Raw genomic sequence first — 19,959 nt, 5'->3', positions numbered from 1 at the left:
AAACCACCAAATATTTCCTTCATCGCATAAGATAGTTTGCTACCAATGATTTCCTCACAAAATATTACAGAAAGACAAGAAAGAATAGAACTAAGTCCATGTACAAAATGGCAGGAGAACTGACTCCAATGTCAATGGGGGATTACTACTTGAGCTGCTTTTTTTTTTTTGGTGGGGGGAACAGCAATGCCACAGATCTTGAGCCACCACATGAAGTAGGTTTAGTCACAGACTTGATTCATGCACTTGTTCTAAAATTGGACAGGCATTTAGTGAAGAGCTACGAGATGTGTAATCAGCAGTGGCTTGGAGGTAGGAAACAAAATTGATCTATTGATTAAGGCTATTCCCTAAACTACTGTCTTTTCCTCAACTGATTCCCTACCATGGAGTTCAGGTTTTTCCTAAGAAATACTTATAAATCATTGTTCAATACTTCATACATGCTACAAACCTATAAGTTAGAGAATGAATGCAGAGGGAAACAAACAAACTACGAATGTACATATCAATACATCATCGCAAACACAAGTCACAAAAGTATCCACAAACTGGAAAATAGATATATTCTATTAATGCTTTTGTCTATGAGTCAAACACAAATGACTCTGAGAGAAAGAGACCAATAGGCTCACAGAGTTTGATCTATTCTCTCCTGCCCAAATTCATGAAGTTGGTACAAACTTTGTCCATGGTTTAAACCTTGGACAAAGACTGTAGTTTTGTATGGGGTGCCTTGTGTCATATGGCTGATTTCGTTACGAAATTAGTCATTTTGTCGACAAAATGTTAACATTTCGTAACGAAATGACTGATTTGGTATTTAACGAAATAGGCCATGCGATACTTGGCGCTCCATACAAATTACTGTCTTTGTACCACCTTCGAGAATTCGGGCCTCTAAGTCTGGAAGAAGGTGGCAGTGAGGGAAGACGTCTCACTCACCCTAGCTTGTCCCAGCACGCTGGCCATGTTGTCTAGGATGGTGCCAGACTCCAGCTGGACCTCAAGGTAACTGGTTCCAGCATAGATGATCATGGAGCAGTCCTCACAGGAATACTTACACATCAGACCCAGCAGGATACCCACCTCCATCGTCTGGAAACCACAAGAAGATAACAATTTCAATGATAATTTCGAAAGAAATGCACGTAACTTCCAGAAGCACAACTGCATTTTGAGTGAAACTACTTCTGAGGGATATTTTTACTCTTCACAATAGTGCATACCAGTGTGCCTATGCGTGTAGAATGTGAACAAGACTCCAAGAAAACTTTATTATACCAGTTGCATGTACAGCGTAATTGTGGAAAATAGTATGCTCTATATGATATATCATTTGATTATAAGAAACCCTCTTCATTCATTTGCACACATTAACATCAACATTTCTGCCTTCATTCACATAGGCTTATTCCCATTGACTTTTTAGTTGGGCAATATGTAGTTTTACCCCAAATTATTGCATCTTCTATAATCAATGACATGTTGAACATGTTTCATGTCTGACAGTTTTGAAGGATTCAGAGATTTCTTGCTACATCATATATCTACATTGATGAACAGTGCTAAATGATTTCCCTTAACAGGCTATTCAACATAAACTATTTAAATCTGTGAGGAGTTTCTGCAATTGCCACACAGCCTGTGAACCTCATCCTTCTATTTCCTGTTTAACAGAAGCTAATCTAGATATATGCCATTAAATCCAAAAAATACTTCTCACAAGGGTTTTGACTTGCTTGCAATACATCAAAGGGGTCTATGAAGAAACTTGTCTGGCTGACACAATTTGCCAGGATAATGTGTTGTTTGGGAGCATTTTTGAGATAAAAAGTGTAAAATAATTTTGATATGCATATGTTTCCCTTTTAGAGCAAAAAATGTGAAACATAAATATGAAATATTTTGCCATAAGTAATGACTTCTTTATGAGGAAGAGTGTCTGTAAATACAACATAATATATATGTCACTACATATATGTCATTACATTTTCTGCCAGACACTCCAATGAGACAGAAAAGGAGGGGAACAGCTGAACTCACCGTACGCTTCTTGCCCAGTCCTCTGGCCGAGGTACAAGGCTTCTCCATGGAGCCGCCAACATTACACAGAATCACGGTTTTCCCTGGGATGGGTTTGACGTTGTAGCTGGTAGCAATCTTCACCGCCGTGTCCAGAGCCTTGCGGTAGCGGTTCAACATTGCCATGTCATAGGGCAGTGAGCTGATAAAGGGAAAAGACAGTTAAAGGGTTCACACCACAGACATGTGCCATATGAATACAAACACAAACACAATAAAATTATGATCATAAAAGTGGCCCTCAACAAGAAATAATAACACCTCTTCTACTCTACATAAACTACAAGTCTTTGAATGAAAAGAAACAACAAATGAAAACCTGGCCACCCAAACTATGAACGGCTAATAGATTCCAAATGCAACATATCCACTTGCCTGTCACCTACTACTGGCCAGGACAATGAGAAGGCACTTATCCTGTTGCATCATTACAATCTGTGATACTACATCATATTGATCCTATATTAGCTTCAACAGAAAAGAAATAAATAATAGATTCAATCATATAAGAAATTGTATGCAATTTGTCAGAGCACTAATGATCTTTTTTTTTCCCGAAAAAAAAAAGATTGTTTCAAATAATGCATAAGTGTGAATTGCAATGTAATCAACTATGGTCATAAAATGGCAACGTATATATGAAAATGTATCTCATGAAACAACATGGTAAAAAAACAAATCTGTGAGTAAAAGTAGCTGATAACCTCAGCTTCTTTTCCAGCTTCTTCTTCTTCCAATTTGGCATGGCATCCTCCTTCCTGGCTCGCTTGCCTCTTGGCTGCCTCACGCCACTCTCATTCTCCTCCTTCAGTTTCTCTGCATGGGGAGACAGACATCACAAACCATGCATCATTAACCCGTTGAGGACGGGTCCCGAGTATACTCAGGCAGGTGTCTATGGTGTTGTAGCAAAATCAGCCCATCCTCAATGGGCTAAAGTGTATTGACTCACTCTGACCAAGCCTTTTAGATGTGTCACTTTCTACTCAGTTTTCTTAGAAATACTTGCTTTTTTATTAAAGCATTATGCATTTATACATACAAAAACAGATTGCATTATACTCATTTCAAGGGGGCATATGGCAATGACAAAGGAAGTTTTAGAAATCATTGACCCTTATTATATGCAATGGAAATACTTCAGAAAAAAATAAAGTGCCAAACATTGTATAATGGACATACATTTTGTAGATGCAGGCTACATATGTGCTGTAATAATCTATCATTACTCAGCTAATCACGTGTGAAGTCATTCCTGTAGTGAAACAAAAGAAGGGTACAAACTGTAACAAGGAAAAGTAGAAATTACGCGGTGCGTAAAATATGTCCCCGCCGGAAGTAGCATTTAGTAGCAAAATGTACAATATAGGTAAAAAGATCAAGGTCAAAGGTGAAAGAAGTCAAGGGTCAAAATTCTATGTAGAAGTTTTGAAGCCCTCACCTAGTGCCATCACATAAAGCAAACGAAATCGAAATCGGGTTAGAAATGGCGAAGGAGTAGCATTTTGTAGCCAATGCACAATATAGGTAAAAAAAAATCAAGGTCAAAGGTCAAAGAAGTCAAAGGTCAAAATTCTGTGTAGAAGTTTTGAAGCCCTCACCTAGTGCCATCACATAAAGCAAACGGAATCGAAATCGGGTTAGAAATGGCGAAGGAGTAGCACTTGGTAGCAAAATGTACAATACAGGTCAAAAATCAAGGTCAAAGGTCAAAGAAGTCAAAGGTCAAAATTCTGTGTAGAAATTTTGAAGCCCTCACTTAGTGCCATCACTTAAAGCAAACGGAATTTAAATCGGGTAACAAATGGCGAAGGAGTAGCATTTTGTAGCAAAATGTAAAATATAGGTCAAAAATCAAGGTCAAAGGTCAAAGAAGTCAAAGGTCAAAATTCTGTGTAGAAGTTTTGAAGCCCTCACCTAGTGCCATCACATAAAGCAAACGGAATCGAAATCGGGTTAGAAATGGCGAAGGAGTAGCATTTTGTAGGCAATGTACAATATAGGTCAAAAATCAAGGTCAAAGGTCAAAGAAGTCAAAGGTCAAAATTCTGTGTAGAAGTTTTGAAGCCCTCACCCAGTGCCATCATATAAAGCAAACGGAATCAAAATCGGGTTAGAAATGGCGAAGGAGTAGCATTTTGAAGCAAAATGTACAATATAGGTCAAAGGTCAAGGTCAAAGGTCACAACTGAAATTCTGTATAGAAGTTTCAAAGCTCCCATGTAGTGCTATCATATAAAGCAAACAGAATCAAAATCGGGTTAGAAATGGCGAAGGAGTAGCATTTTGAACATTTTGATCACACACGGACGCACGGACACACGGACACACGGACACACGGACACACGGACACACGGACACACAGACACACACACGTACGGAGCCCGTTTCATAGTCCCCTGCTCGAACTCGTTCGGCGGGGACAACAAAGCCTTTCAAATCAAATCTCACTATTCTGCTGTAACCTTTGATTTCCTTTTTATCTCACCATGGGCTGCAATGACGCAGATAATTCAAACAAAACAACCTTCAAGGTACCACTCAACATTAAACAGTGGCAAAAAAGTCTATATTCTGGGAGCTGACAGTCGAGGGTAATGTAAGCAATTCAGGGGTAACTACAGCCTCCTGACAATTTAAAGTCAGGATATATGCCCAATATCTCTATAAAAGACCAGCATGGGGATTCACGGAATAGGAAGGAGGGCCCGGTTCTGTTACATTCGAGAATCCCTGCAACAAATTGTGTACAACTTTATCACTGATCTCTATGCGATTACATGCACAGCCGAAGAATCTTGACCAGAGTCAACCATTACCGATGAGAAAGCACTTCAGTGTACATATTCGCTGACACATGGCTGACGGGCGCTATTCATGGCTTTGAAAGTACCCCGGTGGGCAGCGAATGAAGGCTGTTGCAATTGGACTGCCCATGTTTCCTCACGCTACTAGGTCTGTAGAGGCTCTAGTCCTGTACCGAAAATACAGTAGTTACGATGAAAAATCGCGAGTGCCACTTACCAGCCTTGACGATATCCCTCTCCATGTCTGTGAGCACGTCGTAGGCTGAGAAGAATCGGAAGGGGAACTGCCTACTGTTGACAACAGAGCCGCGGTCAGTCAGCTTGTAGATCACCCACTTGTGGTGCTTTTCGCTGATCCCTGCCGCGATCATGTTGCGCAGGTTGCGCAGCATAGCCATGAAGGGGAGCTTCTTGTTGTCTAGGAAGGGAAACAGCAAAAAACTTTGATCACAACAGGAGGAAAAAGAGAGGGCAAACAATGAACACTGTCTATATGTAACTTAACCTTGAATCCCAATACTGTACACGCAGAAATTTTCATGGTACAATAATTTTCGCATATTCACGCTACTTTTGGCTGGTGCAGATTCTAAAACCAGTGAACATAACTTCATAATTTTCTCTGCACATTCTAATCGGAGTGCAGCACAACTTTAGACCATGTTCAATATTACTAGAGTCAGTCACGACTTTTGACTAGTATTACAATTAATGGGGATTTATCTTAGGACTTGATCCTGAGACTGTGGCTTTGTGCCTTTTACTATTTTCCCATGATTACGACATTTTGGAATGAGATTCTGCTGAGCTTTCTTACCAATGAGCTGCTCCCAGACTGGGGCCTTGTTACCCTTCAGTGACACCTGGGTCTCCCATGTCTCTGGGGTAGGTAGCTTCATCCTCTTGCCGGCCCGGTCAGCGTCCCAAGTGCCCGGAAGATGACTTTGGTAGAACGTCTCCAAATTCTCAGGATACCTGGATGATACAAAAACGACAGCAGTGTAGTCTGACATCTCATGATTAACATTTAAAACAAGATAAAACTGAGAATGTGTTGTAAAATTGGAACATAACAACACCATGTGTTCGGTAAGTCAAGTCAGTGCAAAACAAACAACATAAGAGATTTGGAAGCTGAATGCACACTTACATTACAATCTTTGTTTCTGTACACAGAACATGAGTTTGACCATGAGACATTGAAAAGCACTCACTTACAAGCATTATATTGTTGTTTCTTCTACTCAAGTTTCTTGCTGTACAGATTCCTATTCCACTATACCAGGAGAGTTCATCCTATGCCATAACGATTACAGATATATGAATCAGTGATATAATTCCTTTTATGGTCACTATCTCACCATGGGACTACAAATTTACACTGATGGTGACAACCTAGCTGCATTCGATCATCAAATGTAATTCTTACCTAAATTACTTCTTTGGCAAACTAATGTCTTCAAAAGCAAGCAGCATTTGTTTCATTTTGCTACCCCCTCCCATATATACTGTACGTCTGTCTTGTTCTCAAATGTTCTATAGTTAACTGGCACCAAAGTTTATATCAGGGGGGCATTTCACGAAGCATTTTGTCCGACAAAGTTGTCGGACAAATTTGCTCTCAGCCAATCTGGGGGGCGTTTCATGAAGGAACTTGTCGGATAAAATATCCGACAAGTCAATTATATCCGACAAGTTCAGAGAAATCAGCCAATCAGACTAAAGAATTTCTCAAAACTTGTCGGATATAATTGACTTGTCAGATATTTTATCCGACAAGTTCCTTCATGAAATGCCCCCCAGATGTAAGGATTTCAGTAGCTTGTAACAGTTTGTCAGAAAGATATCCGACCAAAACGCTTCATGAAATGCCTCCCAGGGGTACATTCTTATTTTGGGAGGGTAATACAACATCCTACAAAGTATGGCATGTGCACCAAATTCAAAACAGAGTCAACATCCACACTGTTTATGGATGAATTACATAAAAATTAAAAATGTAGATTCATATGACAAACGTACCAGAAAAGTATCAAAGGAAAATGAGAAATATAGAGAAAGAGCTCTAAACATGCTTTACCTTTTCCCAAGAAGGCACATGACACTGTCTACTGGTTCTGTGATGTGAAGTTTCCTGATGAGTTGCTTTAAAGTAAAGCTCAGTCTCTCCACCTCCTCCTCATCTGTATCACTGTCGTTCCCTTCATCATCACTGTCCTGACTCTCACTCTTCTTCTTCTTCTTCTTTTCCTCCTCCGATGGCTCCTGTCCATCCTTTTTGGTGGAGTCATGTTTTGTTTCCTTCTTCTTCTTCTTCTTATCCTTGTTGTACTTTGCTGCAGTGAGGAAATTAAAAGACTTCATTTCATTTCATTCTGTTTTAATTCATTTCCAACACACATGATTACAGCATTTTAATACACATACAAGGAAAAGTAGAAATTACGCGGTGCGTAATATATGTCCCCGCCGGAAGTAGCATTAAGTAGCAAAATGTACAATATAGGTAAAAAGATGAAGGTCAAAGGCCAAAGAAGTCAAAGGTCAAAATTCTATGTAGAAGTTTTGAAGCCCTCACCTAGTGCCATCATATAAAGCAAACGGAATCGAAATCGGGTTAGAAATGGCGAAGGAGTAGCATTTTGTAGCCAATGTACAATATAGGTAAAAAAATCAAGGTCAAAGGTCAAAGAAGTCAAAGGTCAAAATTCTGTGTAGAAGTTTTGAAGCCCTCACCTAGTGCCATCACTTAAAGCAAACGGAATTGAAATCGGGTTACAAATGGCGAAGGAGTAGCATTTTGTAGCAAAATGTACAATATAGGTCAAAAATCAAGGTCAAAGGTCAAAGAAGTCAAAGGTCAAAATTCTATGTAGAAGTTTTGAAGCCCTCACCTAGTGCCATCACATAAAGCAAACGGAATCGAAATCGGGTTAGAAATGGCGAAGGAGTAGCATTTGGTAGCAAAATGTACAATACAGGTCAAAAATCAAGGTCAAAGGTCAAAGAAGTCAAAGGTCAAAATTCTGTGTAGAAGTTTTGAAGCCCTCACCTAGTGCCATCACATAAAGCAAACGGAATCAAAATCGGGTAAGAAATGGCGAAGGAGTAGCATTTTGTAGGCAATGTACAATGTAGGTCAAAAATCAAGGTCAAAGGTCAAAGAAGTCAAAGGTCAAAATTCTGTGTAGAAGTTTTGAAGCCCTCACCTAGTGCCATCATATAAAGCAAACGGAACCAAAATCGGGTTAGAAATGGCGAAGGAGTAGCATTTTGAAGCAAAATGTACAATATAGGTCAAAGGTCAAGGTCAAAGGTCACAACTGAAATTCTGTATAGAAGTTTCAAAGCTCCCATGTAGTGCTATCATATAAAGCAAACAGAATCAAAATCGGGTTAGAAATGGCGAAGGAGTAGCATTTTGAACATTTTGATCACACACGGACGCACACACGGACGCACACACAGACGGACACACGGACGGACGGAAGGACGGACACACGGACACACGGACACACACACGTACGGAGCCCGTTTCATAGTCCCCTGCTCGAACTCGTTCGGCGGGGACAAATAACACAACAATGTCATGAGAACGAAACTATGAACTGATACGGTTTTTGAAAATTTCATTAAAAATACAAAAGAGAAAAGCTGTTGGAAATGGAGGAGACTGCTATAAATCAGAGCTTGTAGTTTGCAGTCCCCTCATAAAAAAATCTAGTTACAAAACCGATAAAGCATGGCAAAAATAAGAAGTAATGTAGGACAAAGAAGAAGTACACACATACAGACACACAAACAAACATGAGGCAGCTCTCTTGCAAATAGAACAAAGAGGAAAGGTAGGTGGGCATGGAATGAATGAGAGGAATAGACTATCTTAAGAGCAGATCCTTAACACACATCGCCATGAGACTTAACCGGTTATAGCTATGAATTAGTTAACTTCAAACCAAAGCAAACAGGAACCCACAGCTTTCATGCAGACCACTGGAGTTGGCTTTCATTAAATCCTAATACACTTTGACTGACATACCAAACCTCTGCAATATATTCCCACAAATTTTAAAGGAATCTCTACACACTATATGTGTCAATCTCATCTGGCAAGTATGAAAATGTTCTGAGGAACAGAGATCATGCAAAGTGAACTATATCTGATTTCATGATATGTTTGATACTTCATACCGAGAGAAACTATGTACAAGTGTAATATAGAATCATAAAGCTTTTATCACCTTTTGATTTACAGATGACAACATTTCAACTGTAACATGTCTGCTACACAGTCAAACTCACTAGAACATTTTTAAGACTGGATGCAAAGCAGCTAGAATGCATCACATCATATTGTTTGGGACAATCCAGGCACATCTGACGTGCTACAAAAATGCAGAGATCATGTAATAAATGGGTATGTAGAACTGAAGATTAAAGACTTCCTAAAAAGAGCTCACACTCAGGCTTCATTACTCACCCAGCTGGTACTGGTCAAACTTCGGAAAGCGGTCAATCATGGCCTTGCGGAGGGCGGAGGGCAGTGATCCATAGTTGATATTCTTGTCATGAAAAGTCTTCATAGAAAAGGGCAAGTTTAATCTTTAATGAGACAATCACATAGTATGTGTACATCACTTTGGTATGCTTAAAAATGTAGAACCTACACAGTACCAACATGCATGTACCTGGTATTTATCTCAATTATTCAAAATGGAGGACAACAGATAAGTTGGCAATCCTTATCTTTCACCAATGTGGTTACCTTCAAAATGAATGGTAACACACAGAAAATAAAGACAGAAAGTGCTAAATGAAAAGTGTTGTCTGTTACATCTTCATTTTCATTTTCATACTTTCATATTGATCCATTGTGGTTCTAACTACATATTCTGTCCCAAATATCACACAGCCCTGTCACCTATCCAGGTGTTGCTTTTAGTTACTATTATGAGAAATCCTGGCTTAAAAATGCCCTAAATCACCCTCAGTTTTGTTAGTCCTTACATAAAGAAATTGGATGTTATGTGCCAGAATTAAAAAAAAATTAGACAAAGTGGATCATTTTCTGACTTAATTCCAGCAGGGACTTAGGCTGACAAATCTTGTATGACTTTTCTAAGTAACGGAAACCTGCAAGAAAATAAGATCTTCAAAAACTGTCTTCATTACTTACAGTTGTACATGTACACAAAAACTTGTTTTGACTCTCTACCTCTTATTTCAGCACTCTCTCTAGAATTTATGGGGGAGGGGTTGCCTACTTCCTGGTCTACTTACGATCTACATGTATGCAAAGAAGCCACCTGTGCCATTAATTCATAAACCAGGCCCTTTTTTCCCCTCATGACACATCATAAGCTAATCAATGCGCATCCTGTTCTGTGAGCGCACATACCTGGTAGAGCTCGGCCACGTCGATCCAATCAGATGGCAGATTGATGCTGGAGCTGAAGTACTTCCTGAGGAAAGGTCGACAGTCAGGGGTCATCGCTGCTAGAGCCAACAGGAAATTTGCCGTGGTGCGAATGTTCAGCTCTTTGCGTGTGTACAATGCCACCTTGTGTAAAAAGATGCATTGATAAGACCCGCTACGAAAGTGCAATCAGCCCAATATATGTACAATACACTGTGTCAACTCTGAAGTGGTTTCAACTCAGTCCCTCTCTTGTCTGCTTAAGCATGACATTTTTCACTCTCATAAAGACATTGTTTACTCTCATAAAGACAAGAGTTCTGCACCATATACCAGTTGTACGCAGGTTCAGTAACTTCATTATAGTTAACCTGATGTTTACCAGGACCAGATGTGCCACACCAGCAGTCTATGAGAATCAGCTTTTCTAAAAAACATGCAAAACCTGATATACACACACCTGTAAAGTAGATCATTGAACTAAGGAAAAAGTAATGGAAATGATAAATGGCTCTCATATACAATAAACAAAGAAGAACTTATTGACAAATATGCTACCAGGATTTGTAACAATTTGTAATCCTTGCAAACAAACGGAAATTGACCAGATATGTATGTAATTTAGAAGTGAAAAATTGAGCAAAGAAAATGAGATTCCATTGGGAATTTGAATCCCATTTTCTCTGCTGAATTTTTCACTAATAAATTTATAATCCTGATAGACACAATGACAGACAAGTTTACCCTTATATGTCAGTCATACAAAGCTGGGCCAATATTGCAGTGTACATGATGCAACATCACACAAGTGCATGAAATACTATCTCTTGTTCAGACAATGCAACTGCCAGACAGTACCGTATGTCCCCCCAAAAAATACAACAATTATAACTTTAAAAATTGTGATTCATTCCATACACAATTTCAGGGTATGAAACTTTAACTCATTGCCCACACCTTACAGAAAACCCCATTCGATTTGCTTCAGTGGTCAAAGAGAAATGAGGAATTTTGTAGAGCATGTTAGGAATCTTTTCCCTTCAAGTTTTGTCTATTGTGTTCACACATTAACATGAAAGCCCAAGAGCATCCAAGTGCTAAACTTGGAAGAATCAGACTCATGACATGCTTTATTCACAACAATCCACATTTCTCTGTGACCACTTAACCACACTGAATGGGGTTTTCCGCACAATAGAGCTAAGATGTTATATTTTACGACCTCGAAGTAGCATTCAGACGGTTCAATTATATTATGTGTTATCAATGCGAAAATCTGATTATAATTTTTTTGGGACATACTGTACTTACCTTGAGGACAAACTCTGCATCTTGTCCGATGATCGCCTCGGCCTGTCTCTTGATTTCTCTCCGGGTAAGATCACCTCGCTCGTGGAAATTTGGCCCGCCAATCAGCGAAGCGCTGATCGCATTGATGAACTGTTGCTGTTGATTGCACAAGAACATAAAATGCGTTATTTCTGCATTATCAAAGTCACCAAATCTTTGTTGCAGAAAGTAGCACTATTTTTTCACTCAATTGGCAACTTTAATTTTTTTAATTTTGTATCAATAATATTGGAGGAAGGTTATGGAAGTGATTAAATCAATTGAATCTGCACCAAAATCAGAAGAAAAAAATCCCCAAACTTACTAATTTGGCTGATAAACAGGATTACAGGAATACTAATCTAAAATGTGTTGCAAATGTTTTCTTTTTTAATGTGTTGCAATTAAGGATAAGGTTTCAAGTTTAGAAAGTAAGAGACTTTTTAAAACTCTGAAATCATAACAAATAATTATATCTGAACAACAAAAGCACTAAAAATGAAAGAAAACATTTTACTCAACCTCATAAAGCACTAATGAAAAATAATGAGATATTATAATGAAAGATGTGTTGGCAACTATAAAACCACAGAAATTTGATTTCTGGGACTGAATAGGTAAAACTGCCAGGCATGGCAGGATACTAAAAACCCTAACACACACCATGGTGCATCATTTAACAGCTGAAGAAACTAATATAATTCACTTTTCCAATCTGAAGAAATTGTGTCACATTATTGCATCTGCTCTACATGATTCCAAATTTAACACACACTTTTCTACAGGAATCATAATTTTGGTCAGCTTGCTGGGCAGTGCAGGCTTCGTGCAGCCATTACTATTGTCAGCAAGCTCAATTTCCATGACATTATCAATACATCAATTTCAAGGCAATTAAAGTAAAATGAAATATCAACAGATTTCAAGGAAATTTTTACAAGTTACAATGAAATTGAAAGCATTTGTGCTGAAATATGAAAATATGCCAATCATAAATGCAAAAGATGAGTTACTTGTCATAAACATTTTAACTGAATGAGAAATATGTTTTTCTCCGATGAACCTACTTGTGTTTAAAACCTGTATTCATTAAGTATCAACCACATTTAAAGGAAACAGTTGTACAAGTAACCAACTACATACCTTGGATTTCGTCAGAGGATCAATTCTACCAGCCATTGGCACTCCTCCAATATCATCCAGTTTATCAAAGGAGACCACAGACTCCTGGGGATGTGGTTTCACAACGGGCAGCTCCCGGGCAAAGTCATAATCCGGCAGCTCACAGGTGGTGAGACTACTGTCCAGGGCAGTCTCCACGAGGTAGTCCTGAGGCTGCTGGGATTTGACCTTCTTCGCTTTGGACTCCCTGCCTTCATTGCTGCTGGGTCTGCCATGGGACTTCTGCTTGCCGAGCAGGGACTTTCCCCCACCAGCCAACACGGCTCTGCTCCTCTCTGGTGCAGAAGACTTTGAGGTGCTCCTTGAAGTGCTCTCAGCTAGCATGCCCCGGATGCTCAGACTGGTTGGTGATGAAAGTAACTTGTTCTCCAGGAGTGAGGACTTCAGTCCGAGACCAGACGACCGAAGGCCAAAGCCTGTGGCTGATGTTTTCTCCTCCTTCTTCCCAATCCCAGACTGCCCCAGGAGTGAGCTGCCCAGCAGAAGGCTGCCCGAACCGAGGGTCAACCCTCCAAGCTTCTGCTTGCTTGGAGAGGACCGCATGGCCTGACCATCATTGCTAGCCTTACGCTTGGTGGCTCCTAATCCCAAGGAACCTGCAGTTGATGATGTGCTCCCACTAAGAAGTGGGTTAGAGAGCCGGGACTTGCTCTGCAACAGACTCATCTTAGTGCTGGTCTCACACTACTTGAATCTCAACAAAAAATCTTGACCTATGTTCCTTCTCTGCCACTGCCGTGTTGCCTTCTTAACTTTATTCCATGGTGAAGTTCTTGAAACAAGCTGAAAACAGAAAAAAAAACATTGAATAACACTGCAGAGTATGAATTTCTGGCTTGCACAGATTCAAATTTGGACCCCACAGACACTAGCACACTAGTAGCCCACAGTGACTGCCTTTTTAGTCTTGATAGAATTTTCATACAAAGCATCAACCATCATCATGACACCGGTATCAAAAACAGCAAACAGGGTCTTTAGACATCATACCTTCTTGTACATTTTATTTTTTTAAAAATAATAAAAAAAAAAATGCATTATGGAGCAAAAGATCAATTGATCATTGCCTTAAAATGCAGTCAATTTGAGCATTTGCCTCGGATTTTTTTTTTTGTGTGTAGGGTTTACACTATGCAAAATATGCCATTTTCAATAGGAAAAAAAATAACTAACCTTAACAGCCTTCCACTTCCCTCTACTTGGAACAGTCCATGTTTTGTTTTGTTAAATGACATTTTAGTAAAATTCTGAATATACATGTAGGCCTAATAATATAAATACAATATCTTAGACTGTTACCGGTACATGAACTAGTTTAAAAACCTCAAACAGAACATATTTCTACTCAAATCGTAATGGCAACAGTATGACTATATGATGTATATCAGTAAATTGCTTGTAAATAGAACATTTTTCAACAGTATGGTAAAAAAAGAAAGCTACTGAGCATGGGAAAAAAAAAATGAAGGTGGATGTCAGTATTAGTCATGAACCATTCAATTAAAAAAAAAAAAAAGAAGACAATAAAAATGATATCAACAGCCAATATCTTGCTGTTTTTTCCAAAGCCCAGGATTTTTCAGTGCTCTGTTTTCACATAGTATTCTTAGTCTGAGCTGAGTCTTCAATATTAGTTGTCTAGCTCTCTACACAAATGATGTACCGAACAATGTACCAAGATATCTGTGAAACTGAAGCAAAGAAAGCTTGTTGCTGTTCTCACATGTAAATTCTTATTATTCAAATGCCATGCCAAGTGGGCAGTTAACAAAAACAGTTATGACACAAGTGGTCTGCACATTAGAGATGGTGCAAGATTTCAACAGAAACAATAACTATACACAGCCCAGTCGCTGTATAAAAGTAGCGCGACAGGGCTGTACCAACGAACCAACAAACACAAAGAGAGTTCAACGATCGCATGGCGATTGCTTTAAATTTCGATACCTAAGATCATTTTTTTTTGTCACCTAAAACTCATCTAATGAATAAAATAATAATGAGACTTCATATCTATGTTATCAATATTGAAATTCACATTTCACATCTTAACAAAAATGATTTAATATGCAGCATGCGCGAACGGCACATCTGAATCGGCAGTTCACTCGATCTGTCGACCGTGCGTGCTGCTACCATACACGCACGCAATAGATCGCTGCACTTCCAGCCATGCACGCTCACACATAATTTGCTGAGTAGTCATCACTCGCCATTTTTGAATTCTGAAACGATGAACCCTTCGCTGTTCTACTGCGCTAGAAAGTGCCATTTTTTCGTTCAATGGACTTATCGTGAGGCTCTCTATGGACTTATGAACCTTTTGTAATACAAGCATGCACTTAACGTGAGTAATGACAAGTTTTGTAGTCGTGTTGTGGTTCCCCACTATGAAGGTGCATGCCTCGTTGGTCAGACGCTGTATTCGCACAGCATACTAACAGCGTCTGGTCGGGTTACAGAAACAAGTGCTCTTTCACTATGTCTGGTGGTACCTCCCACCCACCATTGCAGAGGCATTGCACCATTGCAATGATGGAGTCTTGAGCTTTTGTTTCCTGTTCTCCTTTGTGCAAATCGCTTCATCAACGTTATTGTTCATATTTGGCTTAAATCTCTACACATTTCAGTATTCGTCATTACTCATTTATCTGGACTGTAGAGCTACTGTTAGCTTTAATAAATAAAAAACTGTAAAATTTATTCTAACGAAGGTTCGCAATGGCAATGTTTAGATCATACTTGACATCGTCACAGCTAGCACACAGCAGTCAGTAGTAGGTCTACTACTCTACTAGCCTGACCAGACACTGTGCTGCGCACAGGGTCTGACATGTGTTAGTGTTTCAACGTTGTAAACGACCGTCACTATTGACGGCAAAATCACATAAAATACCTTTTATTTTGTATGATTTTAAGAGTAATATAATTTGCAACACTTACCTACAGCGTATTTTCCTGATGGTTGAGTTGAATTCGGCGTTTTGTTGGTATCCAGACCTTATTGTTGAATTTTTCGGAGTAGATCGTGCGGTGGCATCTTTTCCTTCGAGAGCTTCACAAAAGCAACAAACTACCACGCATGCGCACTGAGAAGTGGTTGCTTTTTACGTACGCCCGTGCGCCCGTGCGTTTCATGTGTTACGTAAAGCTTGTAGTAGATCCGCGCGTGCTGCACCGGCAATGATTTGAACTTTTTTAGTCGGGGTCATCCGACTATCTCATCACTTCCGCCCCGACTACCTACGTTGTAGTATACGAGAGTGAATGCCATTCACATAACACGCAGATGAGGAGTGAAGCAGTAAGGACGTTTACAGACCTGATTTCAGCCATAGATTTCGGTAAGTTTTAGACGTAATTAAACAAAAAATCGCATACCGGTTATTGAATGATGGTCATAGATTACGATAATTCCTTATATTGTAGTTTTCCACGATTAATAAAGATATTCATGAAGGAAACAGTGAACGATAACAACGTCCGCGAAGGAATACAGGTGCAGCGCTGTCGCCAGCGCTGCGTGTAGTTACTACTCTACTAGACCCACTTAGCATTCCCAGGCCCGAGAGCTCTACACAGTATACACGTAGTAGTACTGCTATGGGAACCAGTTAGACCTTTTTATGGTAAATTATGTCTACTTAAAACACTGAATCTTGCATGTCAACTTACCTGGCATAAAGTGCCGGTATATCTATTACAAGAGAGACATTTCAAGTTATCTTTGCGCCAGCTCCACGATGTCTATAGCAAAGGCTGAGCTGGGCAGCAGGGAATATCTTCGACTGACTGTGTGATCGAAGTCGCATTCAAGCTATGTCCCCAATGTCCCCGGCGTTTGTGTCGGGCATGCATGCAGTGCCCATATGCCCAGCGCGGAAAGGGGGTGCGGCTTGTTTTGTCTTGCACCATCACCTGCCAACCTCGTAGCAAGTGCATGATGAAAGGATGGGGAAATATCTACCGCCCTCTGTACAGACCTATGTACACTCAGCACATACACGTGTATCAGGCTGAACCTGAAAACCATCCACTACGAAACTCTGAGAATCTATTAGAACGAGAACCCTTTTTCTATCAAAATCATCAGACGGCATTTCTCCCAAATTTCTCAAGTTATGTGCTGCACAAGTAGCACCTATATTGCAAGTCATATTTACGCAAAGTCTTCGGACTGGCACGCTACCCCGAGATTGGAGACAAGCTAATATAAATGCTCTGTATAAGAATGGTAGTAGATCCGACCCAGCCAACTACAGGCCGGTATCCCTCACATCCACCTGCTGCAAAGTCTTAGAACATATCATTTATCGCCACATTATGAGCCATCTGGAGGATAACAATATCCTCAGTAACACACAACATGGATTCAGATCCAGACGGTCGTGTGAGTCCCAACTGATTACAACAATTCATCATATTTTCTCCTCTGTCGAAACCATGAAGCAAGTTGACGCTGTTGTGTTAGACTTTGCAAAAGCGTTTGATACTGTACCACATCAGAGGCTCCTTCATCGCCTCAAGTATCTTGGAATCCAGGGCTCATTACTTTCATGGATTTCACAATTTCTCACAGAAAGGGAACAAACAGTCGTAGTCCAAGGGTCATCCTCAAGACCCGTTCATGTTTCTTCAGGAGTGCCCCAAGGCACTGTTCTGGGCCCATTGCTTTTCTTATCATATATTAATAACCTCCCTGAACAAGTTTCATCCAACGTCTGCCTATTCGCAGACGATTGTGTAGTTTACCGTCCCATTAAGACACATAAAGATTGTGTCATACTTCAACAAGATCTACGTACCTTAGAGGCTTGGGGAAAAAAATGGCAAATGAAATACAAGCTGGACAAATGCAACGTTATGCGCTTCACAAGGAAGTCTCGTCCCATTCATCACACGTACACCTTAGCCGGTCACCAGATAGAAACAGTGTCCAGTCACAAATACCTAGGAGTTGTCTTATCAGACAATTTAAAATGGAATAGACATATTGATATAACTACAGCCAGAGCAAGCAGCATGATTGGCTTTCTCCGTCGTAATCTACATAATGCACCGAGAAATGTTAAATTACAAGCATACAAGAGCCTAGTGCGTCCCCACTTGGAGTATTGCTGTACAGTATGGGACCCCTTCACTCAACGTAACATCTCCAAGATTCAAGCAGTACAAAATAGAGCAGCCAGATTCATCTGTAATGATTACAAGTGGCAATCTTCCGTCTCCGGAATGATAAAGGATCTCAAACTTCATCCACTCCCAGAACGACGCAAGCTTTTAAGGCTATCAACATTTCATAAAATAAAGCACGGAAATATTGATCTAAATCTCGAGGATTATATCAGTCCTGCTCAAGCACCGAGAGGTATGACAACCCGAAGTTATCATCCGGATAATTACTCTACTTTACACGGTTCCTCAACTGCTCTCGCCAACTCCTTCTTCCATAGAACAGCGAAGAATTGGAATAATCTGCCGAGTAACATAAAGCAGATTCATAAATTTGACACATTCAAAGAAGCGCTCCAGCGTCACCTCCGTTGTGATTAGCTGCACATCACACACCACAGTGCTGAGTGATACTCTATCCAGAGTTTTTCAGCGTATTCATCCAGATCCAGATCCAGATCACAATAGCATTTAAACCAATTTCAACCATGCCTTCCTGCTTTGAATCTCATCATGACCGCCGACAGCTATCAGCCTGGATAAACACAAGACGGCGCTTTGCCTACATTGCGCAGAAGACAAACTCTCTCAATTTGAGAAAAATGTCTCTTATCCTATCTTTCGTAATCAATGTGTTCACACATGCAGTAGAGACGAGGAAAAAGTGTTTTCAAACTCAGTTGAAATTCTTACAAAACTCGTACGATTTACTTCTATTATTCCTAACAGAAAAACGAGGGTTACGAATTATACTCCCTAAAAAATAAAAAATAAAAACGAGTGAAAAAATTCACTCTTGAAGGAGTGAATACAAAAAAGAGTGAATTTAGAGTGAAATTGAAGTGATCCCTGACGTCACTCCAAAATGAGTGAAAATGAACATTTTCAGTCGAAATTCACTCCAATTTCACTCTAAAATTCACTCTTTTTTGTATTCACTCCTTCAAGAGTGAATTTTTTCACTCGATTTTTTTTTTTAGAGAGTACATCAACATGACATTGTGTCAATTTCAGTCAAAAGAAGGACAATAATCTTAATAGACTAGCATAGATTACACCACTGCCACACGACTGTTAAACGGTGTATTCCTCATACAGGCCCTATGTTCCTGGATACAACTCCAAGGCCTTTGACACAATGAACCATGAAATCTTACTCAATAAGTTACAGCATTATACTCGACATCCGTGAAAGGGCCGTGGAGTGGTTCAGGAGTTATCTCACCAATAGACAACGTATACATTTTGTTTTTGTTGACAATAATGTATCCACAATATTGTGACAATGTCATGTTGTGGCGTACACAAGGTATCTAGTAACTTTTTATCCATTATTGTATCAGCGTGTTTCATAGATCTTCTGATACGCTCTCTTTCATTGTATTATTAATTTTGTCAATGATTCTGTAATCGGTTTTATCATTAGAGATCTCGAAATCCCTTTACAAATTATCAAGGAAGATTTAACATTATACACAAAGGATACCAGCCAACAATAATTATATATATATATATATATATATATATATATATATATATATATAATACATATATCATATATATATACATATATATATATATTTATATTTATATTTATATTTATATATATATATATATATGTATACATATATATATATGTACTGAAAGAAACTAGACTGAGGCGGACGTTGCTATCGATCTTGAGTCTCCCTTTTATTCAGTCAAGCTTGGGACGTTTAGGACCCAGGGAACTATCTCTCGCTCTATATATACAGGGGCGGCGCAGCCGTGGGGGCCGTGGGGGCTTGGGCCCCCACACTTTTTGTGCACCATACAAAGGAATACATAAGGTGTCATCACTTTGGGCCCCCACACTTTTTTCAACCCGGAAGTACGTAAGTGGCACTAAAATGGGAGGGGAGAGAATGAGCTGAGGACCTTTTTTTTTTTTTTTGCTTGTTAGCTGCAGAAACCCGGAAGTGGACGGGG

The 19,959-nt window shown here is 39.6% G+C and overlaps 1 protein-coding gene across 1 annotated transcript in view; it reads right to left on the bottom strand.

Annotated features, from left to right (window-relative positions):
- Positions 1-16,621, bottom strand: part of LOC139725787 (telomerase protein component 1-like) — a 93,587-nt gene extending 76,966 nt beyond the window's left edge. Inside the window, exons 1-11 of the mRNA XM_071636868.1 lie at positions 16,495-16,621; positions 12,781-13,602; positions 11,620-11,754; positions 10,291-10,452; positions 9,373-9,469; positions 6,973-7,228; positions 5,710-5,867; positions 5,110-5,310; positions 2,790-2,901; positions 2,047-2,227; positions 946-1,098 (exon numbers count right to left, since the gene is read on the bottom strand). Of these exons, the coding sequence (XP_071492969.1) occupies positions 946-1,098; positions 2,047-2,227; positions 2,790-2,901; positions 5,110-5,310; positions 5,710-5,867; positions 6,973-7,228; positions 9,373-9,469; positions 10,291-10,452; positions 11,620-11,754; positions 12,781-13,485 (2,160 nt within the window). The 5' untranslated portion in view covers positions 13,486-13,602; positions 16,495-16,621. The remainder of the gene's footprint in view (positions 1-945; positions 1,099-2,046; positions 2,228-2,789; positions 2,902-5,109; positions 5,311-5,709; positions 5,868-6,972; positions 7,229-9,372; positions 9,470-10,290; positions 10,453-11,619; positions 11,755-12,780; positions 13,603-16,494) is intronic.
- Between the last annotated feature and the right edge of the window lie 3,338 nt (positions 16,622-19,959).

Source organism: Diadema antillarum, unplaced genomic scaffold, assembly GCF_040938485.1.
Source record: "Diadema antillarum isolate AM-2024a unplaced genomic scaffold, OU_Dant_1.0 seq00000059_RagTag, whole genome shotgun sequence".
NCBI classification, from domain to species: Eukaryota; Metazoa; Echinodermata; class Echinoidea; order Diadematoida; family Diadematidae; genus Diadema; species Diadema antillarum.
Note: the sequence above shows the minus strand (reverse complement) of the source record. Positions and strands in the feature narration are given on the sequence as shown.